Raw genomic sequence first — 27,811 nt, 5'->3', positions numbered from 1 at the left:
CCATCCAAACCTGGGGGGCCGCCGAGAGGCGTCCCTTGAGGGGGGGGCACTGTCACATCTCGTTGCCATCCGGGGCGCGCCCCGCCCCTCCTGTCACCTCCTCCGACATTCTTGGGAGACGGCCCCTCCAATCATCATTCACCTGGGTTCCCACAGCTGATTGTCATTCACTGATTGTGCCTTCTGCCTATATCTGTCTGCCGCTCACTACCGTCTCTGTCGGAGTATTTTTGGACATTGCCTTTTCCACTTCCGTGTTGCCAGGTCTGCTGTCTTTTAGTAATCTTCCTCCACTCTTCCCTGTTTGTTATTTTTTCATGCGTGCCTCAGTAAAGACTTTTGTATCAGAGTATCTGTCTCGCCGTGTATTTTGGATCCACACTCCCCGCTGTCCTTTCGTCACTCGAGCCCAGCCCTCGAGCCTCGAGTGACGTGACACTTATGTATGGAAAAAAAATTAAAATATGTAATTCATGGAAGGTGCGCCTTATAATCTGTTGTGCTATAGTGCAGAAAATACATTAAGTCAAATTTTATGTTTTCCATTTATTGCTTAATTCTTTGGCTGCCGTGAGACAAACATTGATTTGGTAGCTATGGTGCAATCCTGCTATTTAAAGGACAACCGACACAGAAACAAAACACGCAGGCTGATATTTTTAGTCAAATGCAAAACACCAATAAAATGACTAAATGTGCTAAAACTGCAACAAATTGAGCTGCGAATTGGGATTTTAAGAAAGTCCTGCCCCCAGTTCGTGACGTCACGCCAAGACGTCTTGCCTTGCTCGAGAATCAAAACAATGGCTTCAAATTCGGAGAAGATGCTTTCTTGTTACTCATCCAGTTATGAATATGATTCAAATAGTTCTGAAGAGGAAAGCATAAATGTTTGCAATCGATTAAAGGAGTCCTCCCATATCAATTTGAGCCGTCAATGACAGCAATGTAGTACCCAGAAGATGCAGAAGATGCCGCCCAAGATCCGTTGGAAATGGGCTGATTTGCCTGCTGGGAGCTTGTGTCAATGAATATCAAATAGTTGTCTTGGTGCAACACACAATGATTCACCATCAACAGGGGCGTTCCAAGTGTGACATCACGAGGGGATCGTCATCAACTTGAAAACAAGACTTCCTGAATATTCAGCGAGAGTCTTAATATGTACAATATAGCTATAATGGGATGGAATTTTCGTAAAATACGCTCAGTAGAAGTCATTTGAAGTGATTTTAAAAATTATGGACACAACTTGTCGGGCGGCGTCGGTTGTCCTTTAAGTAATTGCAAATAAGCTACGAAAATTGCTCACAAGAAGAAAACTAAGGACATATGAAACTCAGTAAAGCATGTGTGAACTGTACACAATGACCAATGTGAATGACTTGTGTACTTAGGTAATAGAGAATAATCAAAGCTGGGAGTAATATTAGATATACAGTAATGTGCCATACTGCTACTTACACTACAATTCCACTCATTGCTGTTAGGGTCATTATTAATGAAGTTGGAATCAAAAGTAAAAACAAAAAGATTATTTAATCTTTGGGAGGGCACAAAATGTTCCTGCCTACCCCGAGGGGCAGGCAGAGGGAAAACGCCAAGAGAGGTGAAAGAAAAAAGCCAGAGGGGCTTGTTGGGACAGTTTTTATAAAGACGGCCTGGATGTGACGCCATGACAGGAAGTCCGAGAAAATGATGTGTAAGGAAATAGAAAAGATGTTTAAAATGTGTTCGTATAGCGAATTGCCCTCACATTACCTTCCTGCTGTACATTGTATCTTTCGCTTGAAATGTGTTATGTTCCAATTGTTTTCATATTTTACTTTTCTAAGGCTAAGTGTTGTGTTACTAAAGGCTGAATGTTTGAATTATCCCGAGGCTTATGAACTAACCTTGGTAGAGACCAGAGGGAGGCGCATGCTCTCCAGGTGACTACCCTGTTGACTGAAGACAAAGTGCTGCTCCTTGTCTTTGGGGACAACAAACTGGAGCTGGACCTCTTCACCGAGCATGGATGAGCAGAAGGTGAAGGCGTGGAAAGTGCACTCGGAGAGCTGTCACCCACACACACATTGAAAGAGTGATGTATGTTAGATTGACTACATGGTTGAGTACATACAGTATTTGTTTGATTTATAGCAAGGGTGACAAACTCATTTTTTGCCATGGGCAACATTGTAGTCACGGTTTCCTCTCGGAAGCCATGAGAATGTTTAATCCCCTCCACATGTTACATACAAAGCGCATAACAAAATGATGAATGACTAGTTTTCAAATCTGAAGTCAAGAATAATGGCTGTTATTGTTGTTGACATACAACAATTTCAAATTTTAGTTCGGACTTTAGCTAGCATCATGGAACCTGACATGCTTTTGCGGGCCAATTAAAATGGTGTGGCGGACCAGATTTGGCCCCGGGCCTTGACTTTAACACCTGTGTTTTATAGATATGGCTGCGGGGTGTTTTTCAGAGACGGTGATGATCACATCACGGTTACAAATGGAGCACAATTAACTAATTTGCTCAACAATGTCAAAATGTGTGGTCACATGGCTCGAAAAGACACACTTGGTGCTGTACATTCAGTTATTCATTGGATCATATTTATGCATTCTAAGTATGTTTCATACAAATATTTACTTTCATTCTAACTTCAGTACTGCACTATAATGTCATGTTTCTGTTTGTGACCAACAGGTGGCGCTGTAGGGCTCCACCTGCAGTGGCACACCTGTTGGTAATTATATCATTAGTAATATAAAAGGATTCCCGGGTCGACCACTCGGTGTCGGGCCATTGTTTGTTCTGTCATATTTGTTGGTGTAATTGATTTATGTTTACGCTGTTTGTTTGTTTGTGTGTGTGTGTGTGTGTGTGTATGTGTGTGTGTTTGTTTGTCTGTCTGTTTGCTTGCTTGTTTGCTTGTTTATTTGTCTGTTTGTTTGTTTTCTTGCTTGCTTGCTTGTTTGTTTGTCTGTTTGTTTGTTTGTTTGTTTTTTTTGCCTCAGTCGTGGTTTTTGTTTGATACTTTGGATTCTTTGCTCCTATGACTGTTTGTTTTAGATTTATTTCTCTTAATATTTCTTGAATACAATATGCCAAGTTCTGCCTGCTCCTCCCTCCTGCCTGCTTTTTGGTGTCCTCCATCCACCACCATGCAAACATGATATAACAGGTTAGTGATAGACTCTCTCTCACCTGTGTTGCAGGGCTCGTGTCACAGTAATGGTGACACTGCTCACAGTGATGAAAGGCGTTGTGAGCGGCAAAACGAGTGAGCCGTATGGACTTGGTCTCCCGCTTTGCTTCTGTTCCGCATCCATCTTCTTTCTTAAGCACTGATACCCAAAAAAAACATTTGTTTGAATGCATAATAGCAGTCATTCATTCATCCTCAGACTGCTTAATCCTCACGAGGGTCTCAGAGGGTGCTGGAGCTTTCTCCCAGCCGTCTTCTGGCACTAGGCAGGGGGACACCCTGAATTGGTTGCCAGTCAATCGCACGACACATAGAGATAAACAACTATTCACTCTCACACTCACATCATGGGACAATAAAGAATGTTCAATCTGACTGTCATGCATCTTTTTGGAACGTGGGAGGAAACCGGAGGACCTGGAGAAAACCCACGTGGGCCCAGGGAGAATGTGCAAATTCCACACAGGCAGGCCGGAGAGGGATTCGGACTCACAACCTCTGCAGTGTAAAGTCGACGTGCGAACCATTCGACTACCGGGTCGCTTTCATCATAGTATAGATTCAATTGACTGACCATTTCACATTGTCAAAACTCTGACTGCACCACTAATAAACAAACTCACCTCTGGGGCACTTAGGCTTCTTGTCGCAGTGTACAGGGCTGGCCTTCCTGAACTTGGAATCTCGGGGGTTGGGGTCGAAGGGAAGCTTGTGCATGTCCTCAATGTCTGGCCACTGGGCGTTGGCAGGCTTCATCACCTCTGATGTCTCTGTAGCGTAAACCCCCCGATTAGCTGACCGCCTAACGTGCAGGTGTCAATCTGGTGTTACCTTCAACGGACTCTTCCTCATCCGACTCCTCCTCATCAAATACGTCCACCTCCAACAGTCTGATGAGCATCCGGAAGAGGATACGAAGGAACTGAAGGTAGGCTCCAGTTTTCCCCACCTATCAAAAACGAGTGAGCGGAATTTTTATCGCTTCATAGGCTGCACATAACTACCCAGGATAAGAGACAACAGCTGTAACCTAAAAAAAGGCTGCCTCCGCAAGTTTCTTACTTGTCCTTTTGTTGTGTTTTTCCTCACCTTCTTCACAACCAAAAGGAGTGTGTTCAACTTCCTACCTGTGGCGGTCCGCTGAGCAGGAGGCGTCGAGGGTGTGGCGTGGACGGTGCCTCATAGTCAGCGTGGTGCTGCTTGGCGACGGTCCACTGGCGATAGTAGGCGCTCTGCTCCTTGCCATGCAGGCCTGAAGTGACGGAGGGCCTCAGCGGGCTGCTCCAGGCTACGTCGGCGTGAGGCAACAGGGAGAAGGAGCTCAGCTGGCCTCCCGGGTCGACAGACAGCAGATTGTACGCCGGCCGTGACATGATAACAGTACGCGGCGACACACGTAATGGCTTGGTTTGACGGCCGTGCTGCGTGGACTGGCTTGGACGCTGCGCAGACGACGAGGAGGGTGACGGCGAGGAAGATGAGGAACTGGAGTACAGCGACGGAGGGGCCTTGGAGGCTTTGGGAGGGTTGGATGGCAGCTGGATTCCCAGGGAGTCGCATTCCTGCTTAAGGCCCGACGTGTCTGGACCCTCCGGGCCGCAGGCGGCAGTTTTGAGGGCGGCCTCCGCGTTGTCGGATGAACTGACCCCGTTCTCCACCAAGGATCCCGAAGTTCTGGTGGCCGCACTACCGTTGCTCTGAGGCCGTTCCAGCTCCTCTCCGTCATTGACGACAGGGACAACCTTCTCCCCGTCCGACTCCCGAGGGCCAACGACTTTGGTCGGCTCCTGGATCACGCCCACGGATACGTAGGTGCAGGCCAAGCCTACCTCTTGCTCCAGGGCCGTACGCGTCAGGTAGCTGGAGTCTATCAGACGCAGATCGCTGTACTTCAGAGACCTGGAAAGGCATAAGGGGACGAGTGTTGCTATTTCACTCTAATTGAAGCTCCAAAAGTGAATCATTGCTTAGAGTGTAGTTTAAATGGTTGGGAAACGACATAATTTCAAAAAAGGAAGTGCATACGTTTACACATTGATGCGGCCTCGACTTGATGTACCTTTCAATTACAACCCAGGCTAAACTCTCGCTCTTCCCCAACAATCAAAGCTTGTCAATCGGTCGAGATGGATCAATTAAACATACACGCCGGTGTATAAGGCACACTGGAGTTTAAGGCGCAACCCCAATGAATGGTGTATTTTTTATAGACTATATTGTTAGGTAAATGAAAAACATTTTACAAATATAATAGAGTATATAAATACATCAAAGTTTTCCAAATATATGTCATACCACATTTTAAGGTGCTGCAGTAGAGACTAAAGTTACGCACTGCATCTTCGCGGCTTGGAATGAAAGCAGATTTACATGGAGCAGTAGATGTGAGACAATCTCTTTTCTTCAATGGATGCTACAGCTTCGTGTTTGCTTAAAACATTTAGCTTGTAGCAGACGTGCACATTGCTTCATGACATCTCTGATGCACTCTTGAAAAGGGCGCTTTGATCCTCTCCTTTTTCATCTAGAACTGCTTCATGCAACAAATAGGGTGCAGAAAGTGCTTAAGATGGAATATACGTGTCTTTTATGTTGTGTCACATTATTTGTCATTAGTTTTTTTCTTGTTTTTTTTTTTTTTACTTCAAGATGGCGCGGCAAGAGTGGCTGTCTTCACAGCAGCTCCTGTATCCGTTTTTTCTACTTCTTCCTTTCCTTTCCTCTTACTTTCATAACTTTGCTGCTGTGAAATGTGAATTTCCTCACTGTGAGACTAATAAAGGCTAAACCAATTCAATTATCTAGGGGCATTGAAGCCGATGGCTGCTAACAGTGGTTGCAAAAACGGTTGTCGCTCAATATTACTTCACATAAACTGTAAGGCGCACCTGGGTATAAGGTGCAAGGTCATCTTTTGAAGAAAATGAAAGCTTTTGGGTTCCCCTTCTACAACGGAAAATACCCTACTTCCTTGATACTAATTACTACTTGGACAAGGTTTTGGTCCTTTCTAATCAGTTTCAGAAAAGAGAACACAACATGACTGGAGTAAAGTTTGACAAGGGAAATCATGAGAGATGCGCATGTCAAATATGATTTTTGTCATGATCTGCTCAGAAAAAGTAGGGATTTGTCATATTTTTTTTTGTCTTTTTTTTTGCAATCTAACAGCATAAAGCTTCATTGTTGGAAAGGCCGTCATGACAGCCCGCAAAACTTCAATGAACTCTAATGTATGTATAAAAGGTAGCAATATCGAATTGCCTCGGGAAGGTCTCTCCAAGGGGGTCTTTCCCTGTGAGGATAACGATGCAAGGCAGACCCTCCAGATCCTCATATGTGAGGGGCACCCAGTCTTCGTTCTCACATCCCCGCCAAGCCTGCAAGAAAACAATCGATAGCTAAGACTTCCAGTTTGGGATGGACACAGTTGAAATCATCTTGCTATTTCCCTGGTGGCGAAAAAGATGAGAAGCGCATCTCACCCGCAGGCGACAAGTAAAGTTCCTGTGCAGAATGATCTCCGAGGCGGGGCTTCCCAGCAGCACGGCGAAGCACAGCTGTAGCCCCAACTTGTCGCGCACGTCCTCCAGCCGCTCGCGTGCCAACATGGCTAACTGTAGCGAAGGCACTCGCACCAGCAGCATGTGTCCGCGACCTTGCGAGCCCTCTCGGGCAGGTGCATTGATTAGGTCTTCCACCATGGCAAGGGTCTCGGGCGTGATGTGGTCTCTCAGTGACGGCGAAGAGGTCAGTGCCATCATGGCCTCCGTGTACTGCTGGATGAGCAGGTAGCTGCGGATCACCATGCTGTGCAGGTGTGGGTGTCTGTCGACACAAAGCAATCTTTATTAGCGCATTGAGTTGTATTACAAGCAGCAATTCTCATACTGTCCACGAGGTGTCGCTTGTGGTCAGCAAACCGTTTGCAATGCAGTGTTTCCCCTCGACATCAGATGTTCAAGAAATTTTTGAGTGCCACTTCTCTGTTTAGTAAAACATATCTCTCCATCTCCCCCTCCTTCCCTAACTAACTCCTTTCTCTCTCTCTCTCTCTCTCTCTCTCTCTCTCTCTCTCTCTCTCTCTCTCTCTCTCTCTCTCTCTCTCGTCAGCCTCTCAGTGAAGAAGTGCAGGATTTGATTCTGTCTCAGGCCTTCCTGTGTAGAGTTTGCATTTTCTCAGCGAGGGTTTTCACTGGGTGATCCAGTTTATTCCCACATTCCCCAAAAAATGTGGGGCAGCTTAATGCAACACTCTAAATTGTCCCATGGTGTGAGTGTGGCACAGATGGTTGTTCATATTTGTGTGCCCTGCGATTGGCTGGCCACCAGTTGTGGGTGTACTCTGCCCATTCTCGGAAGACAGCTGGGATAGGCTGCAGCTTGCTCCGTGTCCCATGTGCAGATAAGCCGATCAGAAGGATGAGTGGATAAAAATATTCTTGCAAGTCTGAATTTAAAGTTGCGCAACTTTTTTGTAGTACCATAACACAACTTGCAGCATAGATGTCTACTGAAAGCTATATAGGGGTCATTAGAACCAAGAGGAAAAGGCACATAAGATCCTCCATTCATGTAGGCTGCAATAATGGTCATTCCTATAGAGAAGTGGTTCTTAACCTGTGGGGAATTCCCCACTAGTGGGGAATAGCGGGTTGGCCAAGTGGGGAATGACGGGTCATTTCTTCAGTTGAACCAAATATTGATGCCCTAGTAGCTAATAAACAAGCACAAAAGTCTCATTAAACTGTATTTTTGACTTATTGTTGTCATGGGGAACCGGGAGTTGGCCAATTGGAAAGTGGGAAATTGAGGAAAAAGGTTAAGAACCGCTGCCATAGAGCACATAATGTAAGAAGGCATACACTGATGCCAAGGACAAGTACTGACTGACACTTGATCATACATTTAATGAAGTCTGGCAATTGTGATGAAAATATCAAATACTGTTTGCATTGAGAAGTGCGTCAGAGGTAAAACATAGGAGGACGCTTGATTGAAGTCATTTCTAAAGGCGTTGAACCTGTGCAGAAGTGTGTGGACCATCTTCTCAAAGGCGTCGTCACAACGCAGAATAGGGCTGGCCACGCCCCACTGCAGGGATCTGCTGTAGTCGCCCAGGCCAAAGTAAGCCAACTCACCAGGAGAGAGGGACCCCTGTTGGAGGATAAACCATACAACATAATCTATTAGCCCAATGGTGTCAGTCATTTTTGGTACATGCCACATTGCAGTTCCAGTTTCTTCTCAAAGGTCGTTATGAATTTGGGGAAGCCATTAGAATGTTTCATCCCCTCTGCATTTTATAAAGAGAAAACACAACAAATTAATGAATAACTAGTTACCAAATCAAAAGTCAAGAATAATGACTGTTTTTGTAGTTTACATATTGCAAATTGACATTTTGGTTCGGACTTTAGCAAATCTCATGGCAACTGACATGCTTGATTTGCTATCACGGGCCAAATAAAATGATATGGTGGGCCAGATTTGGCCCCTAGGCCTTGACTTTGACACCAGTGTCTTAGCCCCATACACAACGGCCCTTGAAAGATGGACACACACATGCTCATGATTTAGCCTACTTGAAGCAGTTTTCTCCCCTTAACATCAAAGTCAGAAAAAGTTGGATAGGAAATTGTGGTTCTGGACCCCCGTGGGTCCACATAGAAGAAAGTGTGTTTTTTTTATTTTTTTTTGGGGGGGGGGGGGGGGGGGGGGGGGGCAACATTTTTATTGCTACTACGAACAACCGGCACATCTGACAATTCAGTGAGAGAAAGTACTGTCCATTAGACTTGAAACTAGGTCTAACTTGTGGTGCAGGTGGTGAAACGCTGGATTGGGTCGCAATGACAACATGCCTTCAAAAATAGGACAAACACAAAGTGCATGAAAAATATAACCCATAATTGCCTCATATTGTGCACGGTGAGCTTGCTGCGTGGGAATCTCCCATTGAGATAAATCCATATTTTAAATAGGAAATCTTGTTACTGTCTAGTAATGTAGCCTTCTTTTAGTTGAAAGTCGTCGGCCCCTGTTTTGTCTCCTGGCTGGGCCTTTTCCCTACCAATAGACCCACGACTGGTACTGGTCTATGGGCCGTAGGTTGGAGATCGCTGCCCCAAAGTACTTAACCAACCAGAGGACTCAAAGAAAACCCACGCGGGCTAGACGGGGACTCAAACTCGCGACCTCGGCACCGCGAAGCCGGCATGCTAACCACTTGACCATCAGGCCGCCCTCATTCATTAATCCGTGTTATGTTATTTTTTATTGTTATTTTTGTTGTTGTTGTTGCAGACACTCACCAGGCTTTCATTGGGGGGCCAGTGCACCTCATTGTGCATGCTGATGCGGGACTGGTGCGTCTGCAGTGTGTACGGGAAGCAGCTGACTTGCAGCACTAGCAGGTTGACGGCCTCAAGGACCTCCTGGCAGTTAACCACCCGGTCAGCCAGACCCTGCAGCTCTCCGTGGCATACAGAGCCTGACAGAGCACTAGTTCAGTGGGAAGTAGAGAGTGCAGTGATTTTTAGCAAGGGTCAAAATAAATGAGAGACAACTACAACAGTTCCCACATGATAACCTCTTGAATTTCCCATGTAGTTTATCATCATCCAGCTAAATTGCAAATGAGTAAACCAACAAGCTATTTCCCAATCTCCCACTCTCTGGAATGATCTACCACTGAACATTTGGCAGGCCCCCTCGCTGCCCATCTGTAAAACCCGTCTCAAAATTATCATACTTTTTCACATTCGACTCAGCATGATTCTGACTTGTTTTCGGTTTCAATCCCTGGTGCTTTCTACTATCTTTGTGACTGCTTTATTTCTTGCATATGATAGCTCTCCATGTTAAGGGCTGTGTTACAGCTTCAGCTGCCGCTAAAGCGGTATAGAAATCAATATGTATTGTACTGTATTGTAATTAATGAGCAGGATAACTGTATATTCAGACAAACTTCAGTCATCATGGAAAAAAATTGTACTTGGCTGAATTTGGATCAAAAACTTGAAAAAAAGTGTTTGTTTGATTGTAACAACTCACTTCTTGACCACTTCTTACTTTATGAATTAATCTCTGTCTGCCTATGTTCTTAATGCTTGCGCTTTAATTCATTATCTCACCCTTCATGCATTTTCAATGTACTCGTGTGCACCTGGAGAGGGATCTAAAACACAACTTCAAGTGACCTGGCCCACTTGCAAACGTCAAGGTTCTTCCACCTCCCCTTGTTTTCACCATAGAACCAGACCAAGGCCAGACAGTCCGTCAAAATAATTTCTCAAAAATTGTGTCTGGTACCTGGTGAGGTCAACATGAGAGTTGTCGTGGATAAGGACAAACAGCGTGTATGGGTTCTGTTTGACTTTTCTCATGAAGGCCTCCATCTTGGCATGCACATCGGTATCCAGTCGCACTACGTACTTGTCGCACTTCTGGGGTGGGTATGACTCTTCCATCCCCAAGTCTAACAAGACCCCTTTTGGGAGAAAAATAAAAGCATAGTTTTCAGTAAGATGATTTTTTTGTGCATTTTGTCCATTTTTGGACATACCTGATTGTCGGACGCGCTGTGCTGTCTGGTTGACCAGGATGTGAGAGGGCGGTACCAGAATCAGAAAGTCCACTTTGCAGAAGCGGCCCAAGTCCAGGTTCTGGCTGCCCGAATCCGCAATTGAGCAGACCTGTGAGAGCAGGCGGCGCGCCACACTCAACTGCGCCGGAAAGATCTGGAAGATCTTTCTGAGCACTTCTAACCCAAAGAAACAACCAAAAACAATTCTGACATTATATGGAGTGCGCATCTTTCAATCTTTCAATTGTGATTAGTGCTCTAGAAGGGTCTGTCTGTCTGTCTGCCTGTCTTTCTGTCTCTCTCTCTCTCTCTCTCTCTCTCTCCCTCTCTCACTCTCTCTCTTACTCACTCACTCTCTCTCTCTATCTATCTACCTGTTTATCTCTCTATCTCTCTCCTCTCTTTGTACACAAGTATTTATATTTGTATTTGTGATACGATTGTTGCCTCCTCTCAAGTCAAACACAGACGCAATCATGGTTGCGTTGTTTTTGGTGTGGTTTGAGATTCACCTCTGTCCGAAGGTGGTGACATGCTGGCAGCCTCCTGTGAGTGGATGTGGTCAGTGACATCGCCCTGAAAGGGCTGGATGACCTGGCCCTTCCGTCGCCGCTGATACCGCACCAGCTGTTTGTCCAGATTGTCCCCTGTGAGCATAAACCGTTGACATGGAAACATGGGCACGCACATGCACGCAGAGGCCCACACAGACACACACACACACACACACACAAGCATGGTAACATGAACGAACGCCACACGACATACAGTAGATATGTGTGGCGCTCATGTACAATGATGCAGAGTTACTTCACAAACAATTTGAAGAAAAGTTGTATTTATTTAATGGTTACTTGTATGAAGTTAGTTCGTCAGTTAGTCAGTCAGTCAGTTCAGTTAGTTAGTTAGTTAGTTAGTTAGTTAGTTAGTTAGTTAGTTAGTTCGGATTTCTTTTCCCTCTCGTTCCCTCAGATCCTCCACCTCTGTGTGCCCCTGCCCATCTCAGCACGATGGGGGACAGTGCTTTCAGCCGATCTGCCCCAAAACTCTGGAACTCACTTCCTCCCAACATTCGTGACATCAATTCTCTTCCCTCCTTCAAATTCGATCTCAAAACCTACCTATTTAAAATTGCATTTTCAGTGTAGCTCTATCTCTTGTTTCCATTTAAAATTGTATTTTATTTATTGTATTCTATTTCTAATTGTATTTTATTTTGTATTCTATTTCTAATTGTATTTTATTTTGTATTCTATTTATAATTGTATTTTATTTATTATTGTATCTACGCTTGTCTGTGACTGTAAAGTGTCCTTGAAAGCTTCGAAAGGTGCTTGAAATAAAATGTATGTATGTAATATCAGAATCAGAATCAGAATCATCTTTATTGCCAAGTATGCAGAACACACAAGGAATTTGATTTAATATGTAATATGTATTATTATTATTATTATTATTATTATTATTATTATTATTATTATTATTATTAGTAGTAGTAGTAGTAGTATTATTATTATTAGTATTACTATAGTTAGTTAGTTAGTTAGTTAGTTAGTTAGTTAGTTAGTTAGTTAGTTAGTTAGTTAGTTAGTTAGTTAGTTAGTTAGTTAGTTGATTGGATAGCTCGTTGTTTTGGTTGGCTTGTAGGTTTGTTAGTTTGTTGGCTAGTTAGTTATGTGGTTAGTCAGTTAGTTCGTTAGCTAGCTAGTAACTAGCTAGCTGTATGAAGCTGTTTTTGTGGTATTCTGCAAACATTGTTCAATTTATTAATTATGTCATGAAGTTGTCAATATACCCAAATTTTAAACAAAAATTGAAAACAAGAAAAAAAGCATACATAACAAATCTGTCAATTCCAACATTTTTTTAATCTCAGTAAGATCTCATCAGATCATAAGGTCACACTGTGTCTCCCCTTACATTTTGCTTTCACTTTTGAAATGATTGTTTAATTATTCATTTAGGATAACATTTTCTTCATATTTTTATTCTAATGTTTTCCCATGTATTCATTCATTGATTCCTTTTTGCAGACAGATGCAAATATGGCAATTATTTTGCAATGTATTGGGCGTGAGAATGTTATTAGCAATAAAGAAGAACTTGTCAAATCAACACTTACCTAAAGAGGTGGTTTTGAAGTGAGATGCCAACACGCTGACTTTGCCAGTGATGAGTTCATAGCTGATCTCCTTCAGGAACTCGTTGGTGGTCAGCATGCCCTCCGCTAAAGCCCGTGCTTGGAACTTTCCTGTGGCGAACCAATTATTCTCTTAGTTGTGAGCCATGTCAGTCTCATCTACCCAATCACCTCATAATCATTTGTGCTGACCGATATAACTGAAACCTTTGCCAAGGGACTGCTTCCTAAACAAAGCAGATTTCATATTTGCCTCACACGTCTGGCGAGATGGCCCACAATGACTCTGCATATTTTCAGATCCCGGAATGGTTGGTCAGAGCAAGTATGACCGGGAATACATGTCGCAAGATACACGTAATCTCTTTTTGAGTATTTAATTCTGGGAACTTTGGAAGTGCTTCCGAATCTATATGCAGCACAATTCGTATATGCTGCTATACAATATTGCCTAGCTATTCATGGGAGAAAGTAACCTGCCACATACACCAAAAATAAATGAGAAATTCACGGTTCCCCAAAAAGGCTTGTAAGATAGCTTTTTTGTGTGCTCCTATCTGACGAAATGAAGTGGCGTCTGTCACCTCAACATTTTTAGTAGAATTTGTGAATAGGCCCATTTGCAAACCACGCTGATGCTGAGCTTGACTCTGATGATCTTTTTTGTTTCAGACTGATGAGAGTGTGATATGATAGTGCTGCGATTAAGAGGTGCAGCCCTCACTATCCTGTGACTGTAAAGTGTCCTTGACAATTTTGAAAAGGTGCTTATAAATGAAATGTATTATTATTATTATTGTCCCCCGCCTCGTGCCCGAAGACAGCTGAGATAGGCTCCAGCAACCCCCGCGACCCTAATGAGGAATAAGCGGTACGGAAAATGAGATGAGATTATTATTATTATTATTATTATTATTATTATTATTATTATTATTATTATCATTATTATTCTCATCTCTCATCTCATTTTCCGTACCGCTTCTTCCTCATTAGGGTCGCGGGGGTTGCTGGAGCCTATCTCAGCTGTCTTCGGGCACGAGGCGGGGGACACCCTGAATTGGTTGCCAGCCAATCGCAGGGCAGATTTTATTATTATTATTATTATTATTAGTATTATTATTATTATTATTATCACTGAAGGGCCAGGTACCAAAAATACAGCCCACCACTGTTTAATGCAGCATGGGAGATGCTCATAATGTTGTAAAAAAAACATACCTAAGACCATCACGCAGAACTCATTGCCGCTCATTTTGGAGGAGTTAATGATGACCACATAAGTGGGATGCGACTGCTGGAGGTTGGGACTTTCGCTGAGTGAGCGCAGAGACTCACAGATACCCTCGCCCAGTGAATTATGGGTGACCACAACTTGGACAGCGCCCCCGGAAACGCTGGCCTCCAAGCGAGCCAGCCAAGGCAGCTGCGATGGGGAGATGGTGGGACCACCAGGACAGCACAGCATGGCTTTCAGGACAATCTGCTCCAGCTCCTCCCGAAGGGGGATTTGCTCTGGACCTGCACAACAGGCATGTACACCAGCTGTTTGTGTATTTGTTTATCTGGAGTCATGTTTTGGTACATCACGTAAGTGTTGTTTGGTCTCATGACCATTACAGCTTTTTCATGGCCACTTTTAAGGACGATGAGCTCTTTTCTATCAACAGCATACATTCTGTGTGGTGCGCAGCTGAACGTTGGTGGATTAGACCTAGAAGTTGTTTATTCCTCAGAGAAGTAAAGCTCGTATCAGAGTGAGAGAGGTCTTTGCCACTGTGGGAACTTCAATCATGTGCAATCAAATGGTGCCTCTCATTCACTTTAAATGCACACTGACCGTCTCGAAATGGTGGACAGGTGACAATCGGATTTTAACATGTGTAAAGCAGACACACGAGGTTCCAAACCAGAACCCAGTGTACCTGGACCAAACTCATGCCGACATGGGGAAAACATGCAAACTCCACAAAGGAAGGCTGGAGGTGGCATTGATCCCGGAACCTCTGCGCTGTGAGGCGGATGTGCTAACCAGTCATGTTGTTGTTATTGTTGTTGCGTGGATTTCACAGCTCACCTAGACGTGCCAAGTACTGTAATGTGATTAGAATCAAGGTCTCCACGTTGAGTTGCTGGCAGTTACTGCTGAGGCCAAGGGTCTCTAAAGTCTTCTCATTCAGCTGGAAGTTCTTGTAACAGCCCACCAGCAGAGGGCTCACAACTAAATCGCCCACATTGCCATAGAAATAAGGTAAGGCGCCATGCCCTGGGTGGACAACAAAAGAAGTGGCATGGAATCAAAGAGGGGATGAAATGTGTCATATTGAAATTCTTTATTCATAAATGTATTTTCCAATCTGCTTTATCGCCACGAGGGTCACAGGGGTGGTAGGAGCCAATCCCAGCTCCCTCTAGGCAGTAGGCAGGGGACACCCTGAACCAGTTACCACCCAATCGCAGGGTACACGGAGACAAACAACCTTCTGCACTCACACTTGTACCTAGGGACCATTTCTAGTGTTCAATGTTGCCATGCGTATTTTTGGAGTGTCAGACGAATCCGGAGTACCCGGAGAAAACCCGCATCGTGAGTTTGAGGCACGAAATACTTGAACACAGGGCTGCCACCAATTTAAATTAGATTCCTGCATTGTATAATGTAAAATTTTGATGGATGTTAAAATGTTAAATGCTAAAATCCAAACCAAAATTTCAAATTAGCCCATGTAAAAAACACAGTAACAGTCAATATTTTTTACTTCAAATGTGAAAACTATGGTCTTATATTAATTTCATTAGCAGTTTACTGGATTTTCATCAAGAGTACAAAGAAGAGGAGTTTGGTACCAATGAGAATGACGGGGCGAATCCCTGCAGAGTTGAGCAGGTTGTCCGGAATGATGACGGATGCCCCCGCACTGACAGGCTGAGGCTGGATGACGCCTGGCCCCGGGGGCTGAGGAGAAGCCCCGGTTAAAACAGAACCTAAATAGTAAACAGGGGAATGACAACACAAGCAAATGTTCTTTTTAGGGTTCATGACATTTTGGCGACCAATTTACATTTAATAAGAGGAGAATCACATGGAAGAAATTGTGTTTTTTATTCCAGTACTTCTATTTCCATGGAGATAAGAGGGTGACTCATCCCTAAACTACCTCAGAAGGTCAATAATGTTGTTTTGTCATCCTCAAAGCTGATTTGGAGGGATTATTAGAAAAAAATCCTCCGTAAACATGTCTGCTAAAGCAGACAACAGGCTTTGAGTTGGATACACGGATCTTGGTGCGAAGCCCCCACCCCCGCGATAATATTCCAAACTGACCTGCGGGGCAGACTGCAGGTCGGATGGCTGGCACGGGGATGCCCATGTGCGGGACCGGAACAATTGAAGTGGGATGCCAGCTCCGATGGCGCTTCTTGGGAGGGCCAGAGTTCATGGCGGATGACACTGAGCAAAACACGCACGCACGCACACACACACACACACACACACACACACACACACGCAAAACCCCAACAAAATTGTATCAAATTGTCCCATTTGGAACGTGGAACACAAGTGACAGAGGCAGGAAGTCTTACCTGGACTGGCTCCCAATTCAGTGGAGCGATATGCTTGACCTTGAGCTCCTAAAGTGACTGGGGAGGGGCTGAGTAAGGGAGGACGCCCATCCATGGCCAGGCCATTTGTTGTCCCGTTAACCCTAAGCGCAGTGGGAACTAGAAAATTGCAAGAAAAAATGTTTTTACTACCGTACTTTGATGGCCCTAAACCAAACCAATAAAAGGAGAGCAAATACATCTTGCATTTTGTTTCCAACACTTATGTTTTTAGACATTTTTCACACATTTGTAAAATCATTTTATTTTCCATTTATTTGACAAATAACCAAATATATTATATTTGCTATAGTTGCTATGTAAAAGAGGTACATCTTTGAAATTAATTGTATTTAATGTTTGGCCTTGACGGAGGTCTGCTCTTGACTCTGTGTCACTGTAGTGATCATCAGGCAACTTTTTGGATTAGTGCTGTCATATCAGTGTGGGTATAGTAATTAAAAAGGTGGGCACAACAAGCTCAAGATGGTCTTGCAGTGGAGAAATTTAAATTTCACAGCAGCAAAGTGATCAATAAGATGAAATCATTTCAAAATGGCTCTGCTGAGTTCCAATCCTTGAGCGTCGATTATCAATGACCCAAGAGAGCCTGTTGCAATCTCATATTCAGCACATGCACAAAAGCCCAAAAAATTGATGTCCTCCATTGCGTTTTGTCTGTCAATAACACACAACTTTGTGAAGGGGGGCAAATGATGGATAGCCAAACCGGAAAAGTCATTACAGCATCCCTTCCTTTGTTGTTGATTGCCACATGTGTACATGTGTGTGTGTGTGTGCGTGTGTGTGTGTGCACGTGTGTGTGTGTGTGTGTGTGTGTGTGTGTGTGTGTGTGCCTAAAACGTTAATATCCATTGTCAGCCATGCTTCCATCTGCCTCATGCAGGAAAAAAAACAGCAACCTGTAGTGAGACAACTTTCTAGGAATGTTGTGAGGGCAAAATTGGCATTCTTCACCTATTGGAAGTGTCTTGTTTCCAGGTGTGGAGGCCAGAGGTTTGATGAAGCCACACTCTCTGCTCAAGTCAGAACTGCCGAAAAAGACAGACGAGGCTGCCGTCATTCTGGTGGGTGGAGAATCTGGTGGTGAGGAGGCGAAAAAAAATTGCATTTTAATTAATTAATGCCAGAACACTAACACACACACACACACACACACACACACACACACACACACACACACACACACACACACACACACACACACACACACACACACACACACACACACACACACACACACACACACACACACAAAACGTTTTGGTAAACCTGAGAGGGAGAAAGGAGATGACCCGTTTCCGCCGATTCCTCCATTTTCTTTGCTGCTAGCCGAAGACGACGAGCTGGGTTTGGATGTGGAGGCCCCACTGGAGACCGGGCGCGTTTTAGAATCTGGTGGGAGAAGATGACTGAGCCACAAAAAAAAAGGACGCTGTTGGATTGAGGCGATTGCTACCTTTCCAACAGATAAGGGGTCCTTTGCACAAAGCACCCTGAGAGTTTTTCACCAGGTAATACTTTAAGTGCTTCTGCTTCTTGGGCTGCGTGGATAGCTTCAGATTGATGTGGTTGGAGAACTCAGTGAAGTACCTGAAGCCCTTCTCGCCACAGCCCACGCAGTTTCCAGAAAAACCTGCTTGCAATCCAGAATTGTTTCCTCACTCAAAACTATATGGATGCAATGTGAAGTCGACAGTGGGACACACAAAATGGCGACCATGCTACAACAGTGAGATGGTGTGACAGTCTGTCCACTTAGGGAACACACTTACCTAAAAGTGCATTTTTGCTATTGTCATCGGGCAAAAAGCGGCGGTCCACGGCGCACACCAGGATGTGCTCAGCCAAGCTAGGAGACTTAGCACCAACCAGCTCGAAGCCCATGGGGACATCGATGGACTCCGTTGCCATGGAGACCAGGCGCAGGTCCTTGCCGGCCTGGCAGAATCCTGTGAATGGAATGTTATTTTGGTAATTATTCTTATTTTAGTCACTAAAATACACAGCTGTGCATGGTGTCTTGACTTACTCTGACCATGGATTGAAAATACAGATAAAGTATTTGCTCATTTGAGATACAACCTTGCATCTTCGTCATCATACAACATTTTATTTCTGAAGAATCTCCGTATTATTGATCACGAGCCAATTTGTTCCGCAAATAGCCAAGTGAAATAAGGTTAGAAAGAATGATTTTCTTTGTATGTATAGGTTTTAACCTTCCATGGTGCAGCAGCCTTCTGGCACAGGGGTCTGCATATAGGGTAACGGGGGGCTGTTGCTGTCTGAGTCGTCTTCCTCCTCGAGCTCCTCGGCATCATTGGATGATTGGCTGTGGGTCAGGAGCTCCTGGCTGGGCATCTCACCACCGTGCGGTTCCACTTTTGGTTTCATATCCGCTAAAGGATATCATTATCGTATTAGATTATGCCTGCTCACGTCTGCCTGTGAGAGTGTGAGAGTGAGAGTGTGCCATTGACTGACCATCTATGTTAGCACGATAGGGTTCCGGCTTAAGGTAGAGCTGCGTGAAGATGGGCTGCGGATCTCCGCTGCTGGAGCGCAGGGACGCCTCGATGGAATTGTGAAGAGCCTCTTCAAAGCGTGCAGATTTCAGCTGCCCGGCGTAGGAATTCCCCATGATCTGGCCGAAGGACAACTTTGAGTGAACCAATCACGGAGAAACACTGTAAATTTATTATTTAAAGGACAACCGAAGTCACTTTTTTGTTTTTTAACATCAGTAAAACGTTTTATAGCATCTAAAATACCCAAAACACGCAGTATGACATTTTTATTCAAATGCAAAACACCAATAAAAATGACAAAGTGTCCAAAATTTGCAAAAAATTGAGCTGCGAATTGGGCATTTTCAGAAAGTCCCGCCCCCAGTTCGTGACGTCATGCCAAGACGTCTTGCATTGCTGGAGAATCCAAACAATGGCTTCAGATTCGGAGAATATAGGCTATAGAATAATATAGCCAAAATGGAACTGTGTAGTGCCACTTAGCAGTTTTTTTGACGACGATACTAGTGCAGCGTGTTCTACCGGAAACAAATTCCTTGTGTGTTCTACATACTTGGCAATAAAGATGATTCTGATTCTGATTCTGATATGCTTTCTTGTTACACATCCAGTTATGAATATGATTCAAATACAGTGATACCTCGGTTCTCTACCATAATTCGTTCCAGGACCCTGTTCGAAAAGCGATTTTTTCGAACACCGAACCCATCTCTTTGCTCCTGTCACTTGCGAGTGACGGGGGGGGGGGCTGCCTCTCCCGGCCGTTCTCCACCTGCTGTCAATTTTCTAATCACGGACACGGGGCATTTATACGGTTCGCGATCACCACGCCAATGCCGGATGATTGACTCAACTCGCCACCGTACCTGGACTCTTCCTTCGATGCGCGAGTGTATCCGGTCCGAGGTATTTTCCCTGCGTCCTGTAAATGTATGACATCTTCCGGGATTGCGTAATTTTGCACCCTCGTGTGCCATTTGCTTTTTGGCATAGTAAGCGGGTCGGATCACCCCCTGCCTTCTTATTCGCTGTGTTTTCTTTTATTTATGAATAAACATCCTGCTTGGGTAGTACATGTCTGCTTTGGGATCCCAAACATTCCACTACGTTCCGACGAGTCAGCTGCCGTCACTCGCGCTCGGACGTAACAGCTACGGATGACTCGGCTACAGGATGTTCTTTTCTCTTAAAATATCGATCCAATGACACTTGCTCTCACTCCCACAGTCACATCACTAGATTTCACAACCTCCATATTCTTTAATATCGTACTGATCGTAGATTTCGCCATGCTGTATTCCCTAGCCAGATCAGACACTCGCACACCTCCTTCATATTTTGCGATTATTTCTTTCTTAAATGCAATAGTTGTACGCACTACTTTTCTTTTTTCACTTTAAGCAGCACTTACTTTCTTAGGAGGCATGATTAGGGGTGAAAACTCTTCGTACACCTATATTAAGCGCTAGAGCAAAACGCAGCACGTCCGCAAGCAACAACAGTTGGTCACGGAGAGAGCGATACACCCGTACGCCGCTCAGCACCCCACCCTCGCGTACGCACTCATGCGTCGTATTGGCATTCGCACACCGATTGGTGTTCGAACGCCGAAATAAGAATATCTCGAATATTTTGTTCGAAGTCCGATTTGTTCGAACTGTGAGGCGTTCATACATGTTTGCAATCGATTAAAGAATTTATTCCATGCCATTTTGAGGCAACATTGGGGGACGGTCTCTCACCCAAAAAAAGAGGCACAAAACGGCGACCTCCTGTGGCCACCTCTGTTTCCACAGGCTGATAAATTCCTTATATGGACCTTGGAGGCCCTCTTCTGGCAGCTTTTGGGTGCAACACGGTTCTCAGACCAAACATGTACAGCAAAATACATTGACGTGATGGAAGGACTGCTACAATGTGTCATTTTTTTGGGCAGGGGGCGGTCCTTTAGTGACGTCACGTATGGACTCGTCACCAACTCAAAAACAAGACTTCCTGAATATTCAGAGCGAGTCTTAAAACGTAAAATATAGCTATATGTGCTGCAATCTTATTAAAATACGGTCACTAGAAGTCATTTGAAGCCATTTTACAAATTATGGACACAACTTGTCCGGAGATGTCGGTTGTCCTTTAAGTGAATCAACTGAGGTTACCTATGTTTGACGTATATCTGCATCGATTGTTAAATATTGCAATACTGCTTACCACTACATCACAGATTTGTGCCAAGTGAATTGATTGAGGTTGCCAATGTTGTCCGAGTCTGCACTGCAATACATTTACATTTGTGCTGTGAGGCGAACAAAAAATTGGTGCGATCAATTAATTGGGTCTGTAATGAATTACTCTAATTAACTTTTGTTTTTTAATATTATCTAAAACTTACTGAGAAACCCCTTATTTTCATCCTGACAGCACTGGGTAGCTCCTTCAGCCAGAGACTATTACACCCGCGCTGCAAGAAGGAGAGGTATCGGCGCTTGTTCCGACCGACTGCTTAATATAATATATAATATAATATATATATAGATATAATATAATATAATCATATGCCAATAAATAAATAAATAAATAAATAAATAAACTGGACTCTTGTCATGGAAATATGTGTTGATGCAAGACAGCAATACAAAAATCAATCTACCTGCTCTTGATACTTGATGAAGTTTTTTATGAAACAGTTTTGCACATTTACAGTATACATCTCAGTCTGCTGACATTTTTACTATGCAGGGAATATCTTGTTTTTCTTTCATCCTTTCACCCCCCCCCCCCACCATCCCCTTTCAAATTGCTGCTGTGGACTGCAAATTTCCCCATTGTGGGACGATTAAAGGTTTTCTGATTCTGATGACATTTTTGAGGCAGATCAAAAGATGAAAGAAAATGTGGCATTATAATGTATTTTATATGTTTTTTTGCCAGTATAGTTGGACAGATGCAACCCGAGTTAATTAATTTCTGCTGCATTTCACACTACTCAAACTCTTACCTGCAACCTTTAGTTTCAACCACAAGAAGGAAATATCACTGTTGTGTTTATTTTTGAGTGCCCTGCGATTGGCTGGCAACCAGTTCAGGGTGTCCCCTGCCAACTGCCCGAACACAGCAGGGATAGGCTCCATCACTGCCCACGAGCCTAGTTAGAATAAAGCTGTCCGCACAATGAATGAATGTTTGTTTTTGTAAATCTCCAAAAAATTACATAATAAAAAGCTGAATGAATAAAAAGGTTCTTAGGTTAATTTATCAAAAACAGTCAAAATAATTTTCTGAGCAATAGAACCACTCAAGACTGAACTTGCTTCAGACAATAAAAAACAAATTAAACCCTTAAATCACAGTCTCCGACAGTCTCGAATGTGATGCGTGCAGGGACATCATGTAAATAACAGTGAACTTGTGTTGTATTCTCTTTTTCTGTAAATAACCACTATACGATCACACGTTGTTCATTCTGTTTTATTATCTACAATGTTTTGCATATGCAGAACAACTTGGACGAGACTTATCTTAATCACAAGACGAAACCCATGCGACTTCACCCATCCCTTCTGCCATACTGTGTTGCAGAAATAAAAGAAATAAAAAGACACATCCACGCATCTGGTATTATTAAGACGGCAGCATCGTGGCGCTCAAGACAGTCACTGTTGTGACACCCGTCACGTTGGTGCCGTGACCTGTCGATCACAAGTGACTCTCCACTTCGGACGGGGACCGCGATGCTGCACAGTGTCTTCATCCCATCACTCGGTGGACGGTGTGTCGACCCCCGTTTTGCAAATACATGTAGTGTGTTAATTGTTTGAACCGCTGTTTTGAAATTAGTGTTTTTTTTCCTGTACGTTTTTTCCTGTACCTTTTTTTGTGTGTTACGTCTAAGAATGAGCGCCTTACATGTAGCACACCTTTGAATAAGTATGTTGGTCGAGGTAGAGGCTTCCCGACCAGTGTTCCAGTTATGTAGTGCAATCCAGAGTGGTGTAGTTTGTAGAGGGGAATGGGCAGGTTCAAGCTGAGGCCACTTATGTTAGTGGGGACAGAGTTCCTTCCCAGACCCAGTGCAGTGCATCTACGATGGGCGCACAGACCACTGATACACAGGCGACAGATCCCTTTCTCCAGTCACCTGACGTAGTTGGTCGGATGAGTGACAATAAGACAGCATTCTTGTACATCCTTGCCCGATAACCTTGTCTATTTTGCCTGTTGGTCTTTCTATTGTCTTCCGTGTATATGTTGCCTCACTTCTGCACATTTTTAGGGGGGTGTATGTAACGGAGTTGTGCACTAAGATTATTAAATTATGACGGAAGTGAGGCACAGTGTGGCACCAATTGCCATCCATAGTTTTCAGAACAACTTGGACGAGACTTATGGTGAGTCCCATTTCTCTGATGGTCTGGATTAACGCGCATTTTCATGACAATATCTTATTTTGTTTCCCCTTTTGTACTGTCCAGTGTTATCTAATTAGTTCCCCGATTCCTTTCGAGTCCAGATTACTTTTTGTGTCATTATTTAATTCAAGTTTTGTCGAGTGGAACTTTGAAGCACATTTGCCTCATAGTGCTTTTCTGTTGCGCAGTTAATCACAAGACGAAACCCATGTGTTGTGTTGTATTCTCTTTTTCTGTAAATAACCACTATATGATCACACGTTGTTCATTCTGTTTTGTTATCTACAATGTTTTGCATATGCAGAACAACTTGGACGAGACTTATGTTAATCACAAAACGAAACCCATGCAACTTCACCCATCCCTTCTGCCATACTGTGTTGCAGAAATAAAAGAAATAAAAAGACCTCCACGTGTCTGGTATTATTAATTAAGACGGCCGCATCGTGGAGCTCAAGACAGTCACTGTTGTGACACCCGTCACACACACACACACACACACACACACACACACACACACACACACACACACACACACACACACACACACACACACACATTGACATCTCTAATTGACACTCAAGCATAAAAAGCTCTGCCTAGCAAAGTTAGCAGGTCAGCATATCTACCAGTAGAGTTACTGTAGAAAGTTACTGTAGATAGATGATGATGACATTGATTGGCTGCTGTAAGCAGACGCGACTCAATTTCCTCCCTACAAAAAGTAGTGCATAAATCGAGCCTCTACTGTAGCACCTTATAATGTGGTGTGCTTTATATTTGTAAACCTTTAGATATTTATATATTATATTTGGAATATATATTTTGTGCGCCTGATACTCCGGTGTGCCTTATACACCGGAAAATACAGTACTTCAAAACTGATCAGTTGGCTGCCAAAAGTAGATGCAGACGACATCAAAACACGTGTTCTGTTGTGGTGCCATTGACCAATCATTGCTTATACAAAATTGTACAGTACCGCTGTAAGCTACAAAATAACAAAATACGTATTGTGATATTCTCCGAGACAAAATGATGGAAAGTTAATGGAGTGTAGTTCTCCAGGCTTCAATATGTAAAATTGTCAAATAACCAAATATATTATATTTGAATGTGACAAAACATTGAACAGTGAAAAGTGGATGGAGTATGGAGTGAGGTAATATGTCACTACAGTTGCATCAACAAGTGGAAATATAACCGCTTCAAATCGTTGCATTAAAGCACGAACTGGTGAGATTCTCGAGCCAAGCACAGTGAGATTATCAATGCTTACTATGAAACTTTGCAAATCCAATGAAAGCTAAACGTGAATGATGAGAGAATTCCAAAATTGTCAAAGTCTGCGCATGAGTGCATCTACGTTGTTTCTTGTCAACCTTGTATTAATGTATAGAGCATAAAAGTGGAACGTGAGTGGTATGACATTGACGATGTCAGTGAAGCTTGCACAGAAATGTCACACAAACATTCACACAAACATTCATGTTTCATACAACACATTTCTAACCTTCAACACAGAGTGGCAGGGAACTGAGTGAACTTCCTGCTATTGGCAGACTTAACATGTCAATACGCTTGGGCGTCTGGCTGCCGCTGCTCACCCGCACGAAAACTTATCCAGTGACTGTAAGGAGTCTTTGAGCGTTTTTAAAGGCACTTATGAATGAAATGTACATTATTATTATTATTATTATTATTATTATTATTATTATTATTATTATTATTATCCATCCATCCATTTTCCGTACCGCTTATTCCTCATTAGGGTCGCGGGGGGTGCTGGAGCCTATCTCAGCTGTCTTCGGGCACGAGGCGGGGGACACCCTGAATTGGTTGCCAGCCAATCGGAGGGCACACAAAGACATACAACAGTCACTCTCACACTCACACCTCGGGACAATTTGGAGTTGTCAATCTGCCTGCCATGCATGTTTTTGGAGTGTGGGAGGAAACCGGAGGACCCGGAGAAAACCCATGCGGGTCCGGGGAAAACATGCAAACTCCACAAAGGGAGGCCGGACCGGGACGCGAACCGGTGACCTCTGCACTGTGAAGCTGTTGTGCTAACCACTCAACTACCGGGCCGCCTATTATTATTATTATTATTATTATTATTATTATTATTATTAGTAGTAGTAGTAGTATTATTATTATTATTATTATTATTATTATTTATTATTATTATTATTATTATTATTATTATTGTTGTTGTTGTTGTTGTTGTTGTTGTTGTTGTTGTTGTTGTTGTTGTTGTTGTTATTATGATAATAATACACCAACATTGTATACAATGAGATACTGTTGAAAGCAACAACAGATAGAGTGAGGTTCCCAATGTTGACCAAGTGAGCACACATCAGTGCATGATGGATCCATGCATTATACGGTATGTCGTAAAAACAAAAATATGGTACAACAAAAACTGCCACAATGAAAATAGCAAAACCAAGTCAGCATGCCAATGCATCAATGTTGTTTAGTGTAAACACTGCAATTCAGTTACAGTATGCTTACAACTGAAGTTCATCACATTTGACTTCAAGGTGGCGAGGGTGGCTCCTTTCCAGCAGCTCCTGTATTTGTTTTACTTCTTTCTTTCTTTTCATCATCCTTTCATAACTTTGCTTCTGTAAAATGTAAATTTCTTCACTGTAAGCTGAATAAACGTAAATCCAATCCACTAATAGTCGAGTCTGTCCATTGAGAAGTATGTGTTGTGCATGGGAATTATTGCAAAGCATTGCAAGCCGAAAAAAAGATTTGCCAAAAGTAAAGGGAGTCATGTTCCAAATGTTTACAAAATTAGCGCTTTGCTCCATTTGCATTATCCTCCCGTTAAATACTTTAGGGAGGGCAATAGAGTGAGGTGATCCCTTGCTTGTGAAGTTAGTGCAGCCCTTCAACTTTGTTAGGCTCAAGGCGTGCTTCTTAGGACAAGCTGTTGTGATGTCTCGTGATCTTTTAACAACTGACTCGCATTCACGGGCGGTAGAGGAAGGAGACAACGAAGAAGTCATAGTAGGCGGCGACTCACGTGATCAGTGTTGGCATGCGTGAAGGGACTTGTTCACCTCGGCTTCATTCTGGGTCACTGCCGCTCAGTGCTTCAGTAAGACATTTTATTCACAGCTCTGTCACCTGAAGGAGGAACACGCACACTGCACATCAGCTCATGCACACTGATGTAAACTTGAACTGTGTTACCCAGTCAGTAATTAATATCAGCGTGAGATAGACAAATGGCTAAGAATACTGTACAGTATATCACATTTTGGGTAGAATCAATAAACAAACAAACAAACAAATGAAATGGGGAAATAAATGAATCAACAAGAGCTGTGGTTTGATTTTGTCCCTGGCCTTTCTGTGTGTACTTTGCGTGTTCTTCTCGTGCTTGTGTGGGTTTTTCTCTGGGTCCATTCCAAAAACACACATGATGGGTTGATTGAATGTTCTAAATTGTCAGTATGTGTGATTGTGGATGAAAGGTTTGTCTCTGTGTACCATGTGACTTTCTTGCAACCAGTTGATGGTGTACCCAACCTACTGCCTGAAAACAGCTGGCATATGTCGCAGCACGCCAGCGACCTTCATGTCGATAAGCAGCTGGATGCATGGATAAATAAACTAAGAAAAAAAAAACCATTATATTATACTTTTTTTTTTTTTTTTTATAAAATTCAAGTTTTCTTAAAAACATTAATTTTTAAGGTCATCAATCAAAAGCATATGTATAACCCAAGTCAACAGATTTTTTAACTCATTCACTTCCGGACATGTGCAAGTATGTGTCCACTCCAGTGCCAGGGTTTTTATCATTGTCACTCAAATTCCAGGACCCTCAGAATACTGAGTTTTAGGACAACATAACGATTTACTACAGCGTTAGAAATCTTCGACTCACTTCTTTCATCAGAAAAAAATAGTCTTCCTACCTTACAAGGGTCTGGAGTAACATGAGGTACAAGTGGGGGCGGCTGTACAAAAAGCAAATGCTGCCCCCTCGTGGAAGGGAAAACACATTGCCAGAGGTCTCACCAAAGCTTTATCGGCACCCGCCGCAAGAAAAACCAAAACCCAAACAAATTTGGGAATGGCACGCCACGTCATATTTTCAATTCCTGAATAAATTAGTGGATGGCAGTAAATGAGTTAAATAGTGAGTTGATTTATGAACATGACAAAAAATACATACGTATTCAAAGCTTTATGATCCTGTGCGAAAAAGTAATTAATTCACGAATTGACCATTTTTCAATTCATTTTCACTGACCACGCCCAAGGTTTTCCGTTTCAATCAAGAAATCAACTCAATC

At 43.3% G+C, this 27,811-nt stretch overlaps 1 protein-coding gene across 4 annotated transcripts in view; it reads right to left on the bottom strand.

The window, feature by feature from the left end:
• Window positions 1–1,107: 1,107 nt before the first annotated feature.
• Window positions 1,108–27,811, bottom strand: part of greb1l (GREB1 like retinoic acid receptor coactivator) — a 31,549-nt gene continuing 4,845 nt past the window's right edge. For 2 of the 4 annotated variants that reach the window (XM_089008046.1, XM_089008045.1), the window contains exons 2-26: window positions 26,530–26,633; window positions 19,040–19,199; window positions 18,775–18,954; window positions 18,328–18,504; window positions 18,012–18,191; window positions 17,825–17,947; window positions 17,510–17,632; window positions 16,514–16,651; window positions 16,254–16,379; window positions 15,776–15,913; window positions 15,006–15,194; window positions 14,150–14,449; window positions 12,914–13,042; window positions 11,304–11,438; window positions 10,771–10,968; window positions 10,518–10,695; window positions 9,518–9,707; window positions 8,227–8,360; window positions 6,689–7,031; window positions 6,468–6,583; window positions 4,331–5,102; window positions 4,035–4,152; window positions 3,827–3,973; window positions 3,203–3,342; window positions 1,109–2,057 (exon numbers count right to left, since the gene is read on the bottom strand). In XM_089008046.1, coding sequence (XP_088864172.1) covers window positions 1,884–2,057; window positions 3,203–3,342; window positions 3,827–3,973; window positions 4,035–4,152; window positions 4,331–5,102; window positions 6,468–6,583; window positions 6,689–7,031; window positions 8,227–8,360; window positions 9,518–9,707; window positions 10,518–10,695; window positions 10,771–10,968; window positions 11,304–11,438; window positions 12,914–13,042; window positions 14,150–14,449; window positions 15,006–15,194; window positions 15,776–15,913; window positions 16,254–16,379; window positions 16,514–16,651; window positions 17,510–17,632; window positions 17,825–17,947; window positions 18,012–18,191; window positions 18,328–18,504; window positions 18,775–18,954; window positions 19,040–19,196 — 4,605 coding nt within the window. In that variant the 5' untranslated portion in view covers window positions 19,197–19,199; window positions 26,530–26,633 and the 3' untranslated portion in view covers window positions 1,109–1,883. Of the gene's footprint in view, window positions 2,058–3,202; window positions 3,343–3,826; window positions 3,974–4,034; window positions 4,153–4,330; window positions 5,103–6,467; window positions 6,584–6,688; window positions 7,032–8,226; window positions 8,361–9,517; window positions 9,708–10,517; window positions 10,696–10,770; window positions 10,969–11,303; window positions 11,439–12,913; window positions 13,043–14,149; window positions 14,450–15,005; window positions 15,195–15,775; window positions 15,914–16,253; window positions 16,380–16,513; window positions 16,652–17,509; window positions 17,633–17,824; window positions 17,948–18,011; window positions 18,192–18,327; window positions 18,505–18,774; window positions 18,955–19,039; window positions 19,200–26,529; window positions 26,634–27,811 lie in introns of all 4 variants that reach the window. The other 2 variants (XM_089008048.1, XM_089008047.1) reach the window with 2 other exon arrangements.

The sequence above is a fragment of the Hippocampus bargibanti genome, linkage group LG11 (assembly GCF_051943395.1).
Source record: "Hippocampus bargibanti isolate YZ-2025 linkage group LG11, ASM5194339v1, whole genome shotgun sequence".
In the NCBI taxonomy this organism is placed as follows: Eukaryota; Metazoa; Chordata; class Actinopteri; order Syngnathiformes; family Syngnathidae; genus Hippocampus; species Hippocampus bargibanti.
The sequence above is the reverse complement of the archived record's forward strand: the minus strand, read 5'-3'. Positions and strand labels throughout refer to the sequence as shown.